Source organism: Mytilus trossulus, chromosome 1 (genome assembly GCF_036588685.1).
Source record: "Mytilus trossulus isolate FHL-02 chromosome 1, PNRI_Mtr1.1.1.hap1, whole genome shotgun sequence".
In the NCBI taxonomy this organism is placed as follows: Eukaryota; Metazoa; Mollusca; class Bivalvia; order Mytilida; family Mytilidae; genus Mytilus; species Mytilus trossulus.
In genome coordinates, this window is record NC_086373.1 from 19159925 (window position 1) to 19174811 (window position 14887).

At 32.8% G+C, this 14887-nt stretch overlaps 1 protein-coding gene across 1 annotated transcript; it reads right to left on the bottom strand.

Moving 5' to 3' along the window:
* Positions 1-10564: 10564 nt before the first annotated feature.
* On the bottom strand, positions 10565-13153 carry LOC134717805 (mitochondrial potassium channel-like). Its single transcript, XM_063580301.1, has 2 exons — positions 12940-13153; positions 10565-11531 (listed from the first exon to the last, which is right to left on the bottom strand). The coding sequence occupies exons 1-2, from the start codon at positions 13135-13137 to the stop codon at positions 10704-10706; spliced, it is 1026 nt and encodes a 341-aa protein (XP_063436371.1). The 5' UTR covers positions 13138-13153; the 3' UTR covers positions 10565-10703.
* Positions 13154-14887: the final 1734 nt, after the last annotated feature.

Sequence of the window (14887 nt, forward strand, 5' to 3'; positions counted from 1 at the left end):
TGTATGGAAATATGTTATGATCTATATGTCATTCGCGCAGATTTTATTTCACCTCGACCACATTTTCACGGTTCATTGCTCAGTGTTAAGTTTTTGTGTTTTGGTCTATTTTTCTTAAACTATAAGTAATAGGTCAACTATATTTGTTGTATGGAAGCATTGTTAGCTGTACATGTCTGCCTGGCATGGTTCATCAGACCTTGACCTCATTTTCATGGTTCACTGGTCTTTGTTTAGTTATCTTAGTTAATGTAAGTTTCTGTGACAGTTTTTAATAAAGCTTTATACTTAAGACTATCAACATAATATCAATGATTAGTAAAGAAGGCTAGACATTTCAGCATGTGCACTCTTGTTTTATTACTGAATATTACTATTATTCTAGGCTCTAGATATTTTAGAGTTTGACATCATTGTACAGACTCTTGTCAATTGTTGAAGACTATAAGTGATCATAAGTTGACCTCGAGTTGTCTTTTGGCTTTTCGTTTTGTGTGGTTGGTCAATGATGTTTATTCTGCATCTTTTACTTTTTTTACATTTCGTTTTTGTCGATATACCGGTAGTCAAAATTAATACATATTGTAAATTATAATGTTGAAATAAAGTAGACCCCCTGCATACAAGCATATATACAGTAACGTGTCATAGAAGGAAAGAAGTGTTGTTATTTATTATAACTTCGGTTTAAACGAAAATAAAAATAGTTGCTTTGATTTTAGTAACATTCTTCCTAAATTTAAGTTCTAAAGAAGACGTATTCATCAGCCATCGTAATTTGTAACACTGTGAAATGTCTAATAAGATGAACATTGAAAAGAGAATGTGGAACAATAAATGGGCTCATCAAACTCAATATAACCAAATAAAACATGATGCAATCGTGAATGTTTTGAGGTAATGGATTGGTGTATTACAACCAGTGGCAAATATTACATACATTTGAGAGCCAGTCTTTCCGTGGAAGTTAAATCAGCAATTGAATTAATTTGGGAACAGTTTATATTTTCCTGAATGAATTGACAGATTCAATGAACCAAAAGGAGTAACATTGAATAGCGGTTGTTCCGTCAGAAAGGAAATACTATACCATATGACTTCAAACAAGATTCCACTGCTCAGACTAAATTTGTCGATCATTGTGATTTAGATGCATTTAGTCCCAAAGACTAACCCATCACTGACGTTTTTGGTGAAGATATTTCATATAGTAACCAAAAAAGTCATGAAATAAATGCTAAGTAGTGCTGATTCCTGATAAGTTTTGAATCAAGACAAAATGACAAATCTTCCCTATGTCAGTCAAAACAATCATTTTTTTATGAAGGAAACTCAAATTACGACCGTTTTCAAAGAATACGTGTATTTGAATCTTTAAATTTGATTAAAATGTAGCATCACAGTTTTGAGGAGGCTATTTAAAGTTTAATCAAATTCCCGTAAAAGATATATCAAAACTGAAATAATTGTCGATTTGTCCAATATTTTGAGTGTAAATATTAAATTTTGAATGTTAATTCTAATATTCAATACAAGAACCTTCTAAGTAAACCTAAAATTCTATTTAAAGAAAATTTATGTATTGTTTAACAGATTTATTAAGTAAAAGATGCCCTTTGATAAAAAAAAAAAATAATTTTGAAATGGTATGTAAAAGAAGAGGGACGAAAGATACCAAAGGGACAGGCAAACTCATAAATCTAAAACAAACTGACAACGCCATGGCTAAAAACGAAAAAGACAAACAGAAAAACAATAGTTCACATGACACAACATAGGTGCTCCGGAAGGGTAAGCAGATCCTGCTCCACATTTGGCACCTGTCGGGTTGCTTATGTGATTACAAATCTGGTAAATAGTCTAATTCGGTAGGTCACATTCATGAAAGGGAAGGGGATTGTAGTTACGACGTAAGGAACATATCCGATATCATTTATGAAACGGTTTTTCCATAACGGTCAACCAACTCAACTTCACCATTTGGAACTCTTGGTTTAATAGCTTCCTTGTGAGCAGCAACCCTCTATCAAGAAAATCATGATAGGAAATGCAAGCACGGAAATATAGTATCAATTGGAAGATATATACCACTGTATGTAGGTGCTGCTGGAATGTTGCTACTTAGAAATGGAAAGTTCACAATTGCGGAAAGCTGAAATCATCTCTTTTGTCGTAAAGTTTTGTTTTCAATCGACACTCATTGTCAATTTCTAGATGTAAGTCAAGATATGAAGCCGACCTAGCTGTATCTGTAGTATCCTTTATCTCTAGTTCGATGGGATAGATGCATTCCACATAGTCACCAAATTTTGAATTGTTTAGTGAAAGAACATCATCTATATAGCGGAAAGTAGAGTTAAAAAAGGATATTGCTAACTTCTTATCTTTCTTCCTAAGAAGTTCCTGCATGAAGTCAGCCTCATAATAATAAAGAAACAAGTCGGCAAGTAGAGGGGCACAGTTTGTTCCCATTAGAATGCCGACAGTCTGTTGAAAAACACGTCCTCCGAACGTAACAAATATGTTGTCAATGAAGAAATCAAGCATCTTGATAATATCAGTTTCAGAGAATATTTTGTTTGAATCAGAGCGATTCTTTACAAAGTAGGATTTATCCCTCCCTAAGACAAGATACTTGTATCTACGTTGGCCATTCTTTTTTATGAAGCAAAGTAATACCAACTCTTTCAATTTGTCTTTTAGTTTGGAATGTAAATTTCACATTGTCAAAAGTGTCTTAAAAAGGAAATTTGTCGAATTTAAAGGAAAATTTAGACTCATTATTATTCACATTCAAGTAAGGTTAAGCTACTTACTAGTTTTACTTTGTAAGTGTTACACACATTTTGGTTTAGATGCATTTAAAAATCTAAAGGCTCTTAAGAGCCTGTGTCGCTCACCTTGGTCTTTGTGCATATTAAAAATATGGTAAACAATGACTATAAAGGGGAATTATTCCTTAAGGGGTCAACTGACCCATTTTGATCATGTTGACTTATTTGTAGATCTTACTTTGCTGAACATTATTGCTGTTTACAGTTTATCTCTATTTATAATAATATTCAAGTTAATAACCAAAAACGTCAAAATTTCCTTAACATTGCCAATTCAGGTGCAGTAACCCAACAACCGGTTGTCTGATTCGTCTGAAAATTTAAGGGTAGATAGATGTTGACTTGATGAATAATTCAAACCATGTCAGATTTGCACTTAATATTTTGGTTTCAGAGTTATAAGCCAAAATCTACATTTAACCCTATGTTCCATTTTTAGCCATAGCGGCCATCCTGGTTGATTGACCGGGTCACCGCACTCTTTTTTATAAATTAAATACCTCAATGATGATTGTGGACAAGTTTGGTAAAATTTGGCCGAGTAGTTTCAGAGAAGATTTTTGTATAGGTTAACGACGACGGACGACGGACGCCAAGTGAAGAGAAAAGCTCACTTGGCCTTTTAGGCCAGGTGAGCTAAAAAATGAATCCACGATTGAGTTGCTTGAAAAACACCAAGCACGATAGCTTAAGCAATCTACATACATACCTGATTTGCTTTATTTTGAACATTGGATATTTTCTTCTGTTTGTCAATCCAGTCTTGACCCTTCAGTGATTAACGTCATTAACCATTAAATGAACAGCATCAACAAAAGCACTGTTTCTTAAATAAAAATACATAATGCATGTACATGCACAATACATAATGGCAGATTCAGGATGGGGATCATAGAGTGCTCACGCCCCCTTAGCATTGCCAAAAGATGCCTCGCTGCGTTCTCTGTATTTTTAATTTGTTACCATTTTTGACAATAACAACCCCCTTTCCACCGGACCTTTGAAATGCTCCCTGATGTCTGTCTTCTCACATTAATACATATATATATATATATATATATATATACTTTTCTAAACTTTTGCAAATGTTGCCAGAGATATATAAATGTATTTAAACTAGAATATATGCTATTGAGACCGACAGATATTCAAAAAAGCATATAGAAAGATCTGAGCGTCTTTGTACTAATTGCTCACTTGGTAAAGTTGAAGATGAGCTTCATTTTTTATTAGAATGTCCTTTTTATGATATTCAAAGGGACGATTTTTTTTCAAGACATTTCTAACAATTGTTATAATTTTATAAACTTAAATAAATCTTCTAAATTTTAATGGCTCTTGACCCGGCAAAAAAATATTACCCTTATGGAAAAACTGGGTTGTTATATTTGTGACTGTTTTGAATTAAGGAGATCAGGCATGAACACTGACATTTAGTCAAGTAAATAATTTGAAAATAAATACATATACATGTATAATGTAATTTTATTATTCTTTTATTCACAATATATATGTGGTTTTTAGCTTGATTCTGACCAATGCTTATATTCCAATTATATATGTATATGCCTCTATTATTGCTGTTGTTACTAATTATGTCAATCAATTGTATCTGATTTTATGCCCTTTATGGGCCCTGTAATTTGGGAAATAAAAATATTCTATTCTATTCTATTCTATTCTATTCTATGCTTAAAAGATACTCACCGTCTCGTATATATTTACCATATTCATACCATTACAATCGTTATTTATTGTTAGAGGGCACATGCATTGAAAAACACACGCGTTTTACTTTCTGAGAATTGAATAATAAATACTCTTGTGTCGAAAACTTTCAAATTAGTAAGAAAAGTGTATATTTGGTTTTATTTCAGTTAAAAAAATGTGTTTATATATATCTGCTGAAATTATTCATTTCAACATTATCAATGACCCCATCCCACACCACACCAATTTCGCCTTTAAAGGCCGAACGGACGGTCAATTATAACTTTTGCTGTATCCATGGAATTGATCAAGCCCATTCTATTGTATGGGTGCGAAGTATGGGGCTTTGGTAATAATGATATCCTGGAAAAGATTCATTTAAAATTTTGTAAAATTCTTTTAAACTTGAAATCCTCAACGCCAAATTATATGGTTTACGGGGAACTAGGTCGTCATCCGATCGAAATAGATATTAAAGTTCGAACAGTACTATTCTGGGCAAATCTGATATCCGGTAAACAAGCAAAGTTTTCCTTCATATTATATCAACTTTCTCGTCATATGAACGATCACCATAATAACCAGATAAAATGGATCCTGTTTATACAAAAAATATTTCAAGATTGTGGTTTCTCATACATATGGGAGTCACAAAATTTCGTTAATAAAAAATGGTTAAAAACTGTTATAAAGCAGAGATTGCTAGATCAATATATTCAGAACTGGAATTCCCTCATTCAAAATTCACCAAAAGGTATAAACTACAAAATTTTTAAGAAAAACTTGGAATTCGAAGAATATTTTAATATTTTGGACTTCAAAGACGCTATTGTTTTTTGTCGATTTAGAACGACTAATACTAAGCTGCCGATTGAAACAGGAAGATGGCAAAACGTGATCAGAGAAAACCGCTTTTGCAGTCTATGTAACAATCTACAAATAGGTGACGAATATCATTTTATATTTGAATGCAATTTTTTCCATCAAAAACGAAAAGAGTTTTTAACTGCATATTTTACAAAACGGCAAAATACAGTTAAATTCTCTGAACTTATGTCAAGTACAAGAAAACCAGTTCTGAAGAAGCTTTGTACTTTTATAAAAAATATAAATACTAGTGTTTGTACTCCTGGCTTGTAACTTTTGTAACCTCTCTCGCTTGTTTTGTACATATTGTAAATATTTATTGTTGTATTTGTTATCTCTGTACCGATGTAATGCATTGGCTTTATGAGAATAAAGATATAGAAAAAGTCCCAAATTTCTCATTAGCGAAGCTCGATGCTAATGTGAACGAAAGTGAACCACACTCAAACGTCGTAGAACTGATAAAACAAATAGGGACTAAATATAAACCAAACATTGACGCGGAATCAGAGCTATATTTGTTTTTAAATTCATAAAATTAAGCAAAATAACATTGATGTAGTAAATACAAATACTAACCTTTTTCCTTTTAGATAAATGTTTTTGATTCTCAAATCTGGAATACCATTTAACTTCTCCCGTGGGACAGATTTGCCCTTGTAGTATGGAACACTTTATTTTTTCTATGACGTCATCAAAACGTCATAAAAAATGCATAAACAATGAAGGAACCTCTTTGTTAAATAATGGAAAAAAACGTTTTTCAATATATTAAATAGTTTAGAAGAAAATTACAGTTTAGTGGTTACAATAAATGAAATATGTTACGCGGGACAGCATAAAAATAGCCGTTTTTCGAAACTGAAGCTTGTCGCATGCAGCATAAAACATAGTTTCAACAAATATTTTTCTTTTTTATTAAAAAAAACCACTTTTGTTCAAAATGCGTACAATAGCAATGAATATGATATCACAAAATAAGATATTTTGGACTTGCATTATGTCAACTACACCGATTTTCTAATGAGGTACGAACATCGCGCGTAACGTCTATGCATGAGCTGGGGTGAAACATTCATTAATCCAAAATCCTTACAACATTTTATGACAGCAAATTAAAAAAAAATCCATATGCTCATGCCAGTACCGGAGTTCTTGTTACTGGGCTGGTGATGCCCTTGGAGGCTTATCAAAAGTACATCAGCAAAGGTATTATCATATTCTCATTTCGCCTTACAATGTAGCTGTCAAAATCTTTATGCAAAATTAATCCCATTTTGCCTTAGTACACATTTTCCATGTTTTCAGGTAAAAGATAATTAACGAAGGCGAAATAGGAACTTGTGTAAACAATGGAATTAAGTTATATTTTGTTTGTATTGCAATTACTAAGTCTTGATATTTGTTATTTTAATGTAAAAACCTTCCATTATACTTGTACTTTTTTTCACTTATGTGATATATTTTGTAAATAAAATAAAGTCTTGTTGTTTCTTATTAGAGATGAAAAATCTGTACACAATATTCTATTAACTGAAAAATCTATTAACTGCATTATGGGTACAAGCCAAAACCTTCCAAATGTCATACTAGGAGGAGATTTTAACCTACCACATATCAACTGGCAAACAACCATGCACTGTAAATCCTAACCCACAGTATGGAAAAGCATTAAATGAAAAGCTTATTGAAATCTCTAATAACAACGACATGAACCAAATGGTAAACGAACCAACTAGAGGACAAAACATACTAGACCTACTCATGACAACCAATCCAGGACTTGTAAGTAAAATCGCAGTACATCCTGGAATGAGTGACCACAAGGTAGTCATAGCAAATATAGATATGAAAGCAAAAACATCAAAAAAGAAACCGAGAATGGTGCACCTCTTTAAAAAGGGCAATATGAATGGACTCAAAGAAAACATCCGAGACAACTTTGAAAACAGAATGAACAACATGGAAGAAAACACTGTAGAAGAAAACTGGACATACTTCAAAAACATCATACTACAAGCAACTAAAGAATTCATCCCACAGAAAACCATAGGTAGTAAACAACACGTGCGATGGATATCCACACATATCAAAAGACTGATACGACGCAGACAGCGAAGATACAATACTGCTAAAAAACACAACACTAAGAAAAATTGGAACAAATATAAACAGGTGAGAGACCTTGTAAAGAAGACAATGAACGAGGCCCACGGCAACTACGTTCGACAAATCCTTAATCAAGAGGACGAAGAAAACACTAAACCAAACCTTGGCAAAAAAATCTGGAAATATATAAAATCAAGGAAAAAAGACATGATGGGAATATCACCACTCCAGAACAACCTTGGGGAGCATGTTATCGACAGCAAAGGAAAATCAGAAATATTGAACACTCAATACGATAGTGTATTCACAACAGACGATACCAAAAATATGCCAAATATGGGAACCAGTACAACTCCAAACATCAAGAAGTTGCATATCAGATGGGAAGGGGTTGAGAAACAGCTGAAACTCCTAGACCCAACAAAAGCAAACGGTCCAGATGAAATACCAACAAGAATCCCGACAGAAGCACACTGCGAGATTGCGCAGTTCCTCACAAAAATCTATGAACAGTCCTAAAACAGTGGAGAAGTTCCAGAAGATTGGCGACAAGCAAATATCACAGCAATCTACAAAAAGGGGGACATCTGAAGAACATCAAATCTTATCCGACTTCCAACACGGGTTCAGATGTAATCGATCATGTGAAACACAACTCATCAACACCATCGAAACAGTTGCCAGAGAACTGGACATTCGAGGACAAATAGACATGCTAATCCTTGATTTCTCGAAAGCAATTGATACAGTTCCTCACCAAAGACTCCTAATGAAAATGTCACACTATGGGATAACATACAACACCCTACTATGGATTTCGGCATGGCTCACTCAGCGACACCGGAGAGTATGTCTAGATGGAGAAGCCAGTGAGAACAAACCAGTACGATCAGGAGTTCCACAGGGTACAGTATTGGGACCACTTTGTTTCCTTATATATATTAACGATATGGGAGAAACAATCTCATCAAAATCAACCATATGTCTATTCGCTGACGACTCACTACTATATAGATCCATCAAGAGTAGTGAGGACAGTTTACAACTTCAACACGATCTGACGGAACTTACCAAATGGGCAGAGAAATGGCAGATGACATTCCATCCAGCTAAATGCTACACACTTAGAGTATCGAGAAAGAAAAACCCAACAATATAAGAGTATGAAATGATGGGACAACAACTATCCACAGTCCATCAATATCTATACCTCGGAGTCGAATTATCAGAAGATCTCAGTTGGGATCCTCACATCAAAAAAGTCATCACAAAATCCAACCGAGTTCTTGGATTCCTAAGGCGCAACATCTGGAAGTGTCTGCAAGACATCAAAGCGCAGGCCTTTACATCTCTAGTGCGCCCACATCTTGAGTACGCCTCCACAGTTTGGGACCCATATCGAAAACACCACATTGACTCACTAGAAATGGTCCAAAGAAGAGCTGCCAGATTTGCGACATCAACATACAGTCGGGAACCAGGGACAGTAACAAACATCATGACAACCCTAGAATGGCAAACGCTAGAATCTAGACGGAAATCTAGTAGACTGAGCATGTTCTACAAAGCCACACATGGAAAGTCAACATATCATCATACGTGAGAAGACCATCTACCTCAACTAGACAATACCATCCAGAAAAATTTACTCAGATCAGTACCTCCACAGATGCCTACAAATACAGCTATATACCACGCACAATCACCGACTGAAACAGTCTGCCTCCTGAAGCCTTCCTAGCTACATCTCTGGAATGCTTCAATGAGCAGCTTCGGAGACTACAGCTGTAAACAGAAACCACCTGATTTTATCAATTTTTAATTGCACTTGTAAATACTGAGCACGCAGGTTGACGTTTGCACAGCAGTAACTGCGTTATGGATTTCCACTGCAGATCAATAGTATAGATGTAGATGTCCATATTTCAATAAATAGAATAAAGACAAATATTTCATTTCTGAATCTGCATTGAATTACAAGCACCATTTTAGATTACTGTAAATTCTGAAATTATTGTGTGCCTTTATTATTGCGATTTTGTCATTTTACACTTGAATGCTATTTTAATTTTTACGATTTTTATCTGTTATGTAGAGTGTTTATATCTTGCTTTAGAATGAAGGCATTTTTTGTAGGTGCATTCTCAAGGGTCTAGGTCATGGTGAACCGTAATTGGTAATTTGGGCCAGTCTTGAAGAAATCAAGACATTGTATACTAGTATCATGGATTTTGCTTATTGTCTATAATTAGCACAATTTTAAATATTTCTTTCGTTTTATACATCAAATTTTCTGTTATATATGAAAACTAGACTGTTGGAAAACATATGTTTTGCTCTATTGATTTTTTTGTGTTGCATATATATATCAGGGATAATTGAAATACATAGATTTTTCAAATTGCATACAATTTCTAAAATTGCAAATTTTATTAAATGAAACAAACAATATTTGAAGAGAAGCAACTTTCCTACTGACAATTGATTTTATTGTAGATTTTTTCTGATTTCACAACAGTTACTGTAAATCATAAAAATTGTCACTTTTATTAAAGGAATATAAAAATAAAAATTCAACACTTCCCTAATTACATGACATTTACATTGTTATAAAAACACTGAGGTTTAATTTGTTTATTTAACATTTTTATCAAAATTCACATTTCGCCTTAGTTCAATTCCCATATCGCCTTAGTATTAGTATTTTTTTACTTTTTTTACCTGGAATTCACAACTAAGGCGAAATGGGAACACACCGGCTTATCACCTCAGTGGTATCAATGTTAATTCTTCAGATGCAAAAGTCGACAATTAAATATCTTTTCAGTGATGCGCAAGGCTAACATATTTAAATGTCTGAAATAAGTTCGAAATAGCATGTGTAAACGGTTGACATCTTTAGATCCAACTCTGGATTAATGGGATCCAAAATGTTCAACGTTATACACGAATAAGAAAAGCATGTGATTTCAATGGAAACGATCGATTCTATATTTATTGTTTTATGCATTCTAAGACAAGAATGCTTGTAAAATACAAACTCATTTGAACTAATAAAGAAACTTTATAAATATGGTATGGTTTTATGCAATTTACAAACAAACATACAATCCATACACTCATTTAAAAATGTCTAGGATTTAAAACTTGTGTGGGGAATCTATTTTTATTGGAATTTTATGGTTAACTTCCTTTAAAGAAACTAAGTACAAAAGGCAAAGTTAATGCTAATGCTCCATATAGAAATGTCACAGTAGCTAGGGAATTCAATTTTATCTTCCATTCTAAATTACGTTCCGTCTGAGACAATAACTCCTCCATTTGTGGGCCGACATAAATGACGCTAGAGGTTGATAACGAGGATTCTTTTAGTCCAAGTAATTCCTTCACACCAGCGATTTCTTTAGTTAATTTAATGTCTTGATGTTTCAATAATTCCACAATATCATTAATTTGTGTAGAAGAATACTTCCCAATTGGTTTTGAACTCGGATTATTTTCACCAATGGCAGTCCTAATGTCTCCCAAAAAGTCTTCATATTTACTGTTTTGTGACTTGACAGCGTCACATAGTTGCATTGCGATTTTTCTATAGTCTTCCGTCGTCCCAGCGGACGTTTGAACAATTCCGCGCAATTCTTTCATTCGTAGATAGTTATTTATAGTAGTTCCTGTTATTCCTATTGCAGCACCGATAATTGATCCAATTATTGACCAGTATTTGGTCCTTTCGCCTTGCGCCCGCTCCTTCTCGTGACTGTCCCTCAAAGCAGATGACAGAATAGCAAAATTTGCTCTGACTTGTTCTTCTAAGAGTCTTACTTCTTCTGCTATTTCATTTTCTTCTTTGATTATTGCATTTTCTTTAGTGACTAGCTCTAAGTAGCGGTCAGTGCCACGGTTTGTTTTTTCCAACTCGACTGCTACATTTTTCAGTTTAGAATTTATCACAGTCAAATCTTTATTTGTATTTCTTCTCTTCTCTTGAACTTCCTCAAACTTTGACTCAGCCTGAATTGATATATATTATTTAATGAGCACATTTGTATAGAAGGCATAAAACAAATAATTTTTCATATAATATCGAGTTTCTATTAAATTACAAATCCATAATTTTTTCTCATGTTTATTAAATTCATATAAACTTTACAGTTTTGAGACATATAACAACAACAAAAACAAATGAAGACAATAACTAAGTAACCGTTAATATATATATACAAATTCAGGTAAATATTAAAGGGTTCCCTGTCCTCAGTTCCATTGACTTTTTTTATAAACCGGGATCCTAGTTTATTCGCTTGTGTTGGCGTTGATGGGTTAAGTAAATATATAACTTTGTCATTGTCAGTGAGTTTCTATGTTAATGCAATTGAATTGTGAGAACAATTTATTAAGAAATATTTCTTTTTTTGCAAAGTCTCTCTTCGCGAGGAATTTTAAAATGCCTTCCTTTTTTAATTAATAATGAATAGTCACTGATTCTAAGTTTTGTAATTAATTTTCTATATTCAAAGTTTGAGTTAGTGGTAATGTTTATTGATAGGCATCATGCACATATTTAAACGATCTTTATTTTAATAGTGTTTGGATAAGAGTAAGACCATTTTTTTTTATATCTGAATAAATATATATCAAAACCGAAAATCGCAAAAAAGTATATTGACCCGTTGCTATCCTCACTGACACACAATATCAGTCTGATCATTGCTAACGATTTCGAAAACTTAAAACGTAAATGGTTAAACATTTTAAAATATATACAGTAACTAAAAGTAATATAAACATGACCGAGAAAAAAATGCAAATTTTCACAGAGATGACATACATATTGATCACATTCCCTGATTTGGATTACTTGATTTAACTAAATTCAATATGCTTTTTTAAAAGATAGATCTTCTAGTGGGCTTTGTAAAGAACCTATCAAAATCACAGGTATTTGGGGAATGGACCCCCCTTTTTTTTTTATCCATACGAGCCCCAAGTGATTTTTCACTTGGGGCTCGTATGGATAGTAAAAAAAATATTGTAATCGACTAGCAATGGATTGTTGAGACTTGATATATGTTTATACATTGTAGAAAATTGTAAATGAATAAAAAAACGCCAAAATTTTATTTTAGTGAGGTCCAAAAAAAAAGGGGGGTCCATTCCCCAAATTATACCTGTGATCAAAATATCAGAATTCAGTTTGTTGTGAAATCTAGTGTTCATATAATATAGCTCTATGAAATTTTCACAGTTGGAACATAAAATATCCAATCTTCCCTTCATCCATTTAAAAAAAAAAATATTTTTTGCCATTCTAAAATACTTCTTAAACATCTTTTATCATGTTTATACCGAGTGTTTATATCTTCAGTCAATATTTCGTCATATTTTTGTTCAACCGGTAAGGGGAGATAACAAAACTTACTTGTAAGACTTGTGCTTGTGCTTCTCGAACCTCTGTAAGCCCCACAAAATCTTCATACTTCTTAATCCATGAATCCAACAATCCTTTGGTAGAGGGTCCAATATAACTGTCTAACGTCTTCTGAGAAAAAGTCTTTTTAGAGCAGGAAAATACAGCAGGAAAACTGCTTTTAAAACGGGACCTTCCCAGTTTGATCATTGTTGTTGTAAGGGAGATAACTCCATCTAGTCATGTTACGGAAATAGATTGATTTTTTTCCACCAATTTTATTTTTAAAGCATATTTTTAATTATGATAAAGTCTATCTAACTGAATACCATCATTAATCTATTTTCAATTAAAAGTATTGATTATACAAACCAATGACCATTTTGTAATTTAAAAAAGGGATGAAATATACTGTTTTGTAGATTAATTACTGAGTAACGTGAGTACTATACATTTTAGACATTTAGACATTATTTTATTAAACCAATCAATGCATGGGCCCTTGTCGGGCAAGATACAAAAACATCATAATACAATGATTATATAAACATTAGTGACAATGATTATATAAACATCTATGTCTCGGGGTAGAGTAATAAATCCCATAATCATATATGATAAGACTTCGTAGGTTCATACCATCTGCGTCCGACAATTGTTGGGGCAAACACTATATTTCACGGAGCGGAGAGATAATCAGACAAAATTAAAAAAAAACACCTTTTGTTTGCCATCATGGCCATATATTGTTATTTTATTAATGTATAAATGTATGTCAATTTTGAGGTGAGACTCTAATAAAGTATTTGTCTTGTCTTGTCTTGTCTTATCTTGTCTTGTCTATATTTTGCTGTTGGGTTAATTTTACTGTAGAGTGATGTTTTGCCTCAAATTTATACTTGTGAGCGTTTTGCTTGATTTCACTGTTTTGGAGAAAAAAAATCAAAGACATCAAAGATACCAAGCTTATAACTTAATCCGGCAGACTGTGTTTCTTCTATACAAGACTCGAAACATTTGGCAGTCAAATCAAATATGAAATTAGGGAAGTTAAATCAAACAAAAACGAAAATTCCTTAAAATTGTGTCAATTACGACTTAAACAATCTATGCCTTTGAATTGACAAGTATAGTCCATAATGTGGACCGTGTATTACTATACGGCAAATGAAATATGTAAACACCTTCCAAATTACTTTCTTTATATTTTATGCATGAAATAGTACGGAAAGGGAAGAGGAAACATGCAAAGAAAAATTTCGGTCATGAATTTTTTAATGTAAAGTAGTGATTCATTCGAGTTGAAAGAGTAAAAAATTAGTAATGTCAAAATGAATTATATCCCTATTACACAATATTGTCCATCTTTTCGGAGTAATAACTTTAAGATTTGTTATAGTTTAGATATAATTTTCCCAAAATGTAGTGTACCACACTGGAAAGGTATTATTGTTAAATGGTAGGTTCGATTTCTGTAATTTGCATGTATTGTTCTACAGTAATGCACTACAAAAAAACTGTGTTATCGGGCGACAAAGAGAATCTTTACCGTGAAGTTATAAGTGTAAACCAAATAACAAATGCATGCATATATATTTTGGCTAAGCATAATTTCCAAATGTACTGTGACCATCTCGTAGCATTCGTTACTGCTAGAATAATAGCTCTGTCTATATAATACTCATAGTTCTTAGTTTTCTTACACGTGATAAGTATGACTGAAATGATAAATCACACAGTTTTATATACATGTTTATATATTCATCAAAACATCTAAATATTATTAAATTTTCACTGTTATTATTCTTATTTGGTATTGAAGAGAAATTGCCCATAAATTCTACATAAACATACTCGTAAAATTTACACCATAAAGGTCTACATACAAAGTTGATATAAAAGTGTGACCAGTTATTGTAATTACACTAAAAAACAGCTCTCAGATTTTTTAATTTCTTCT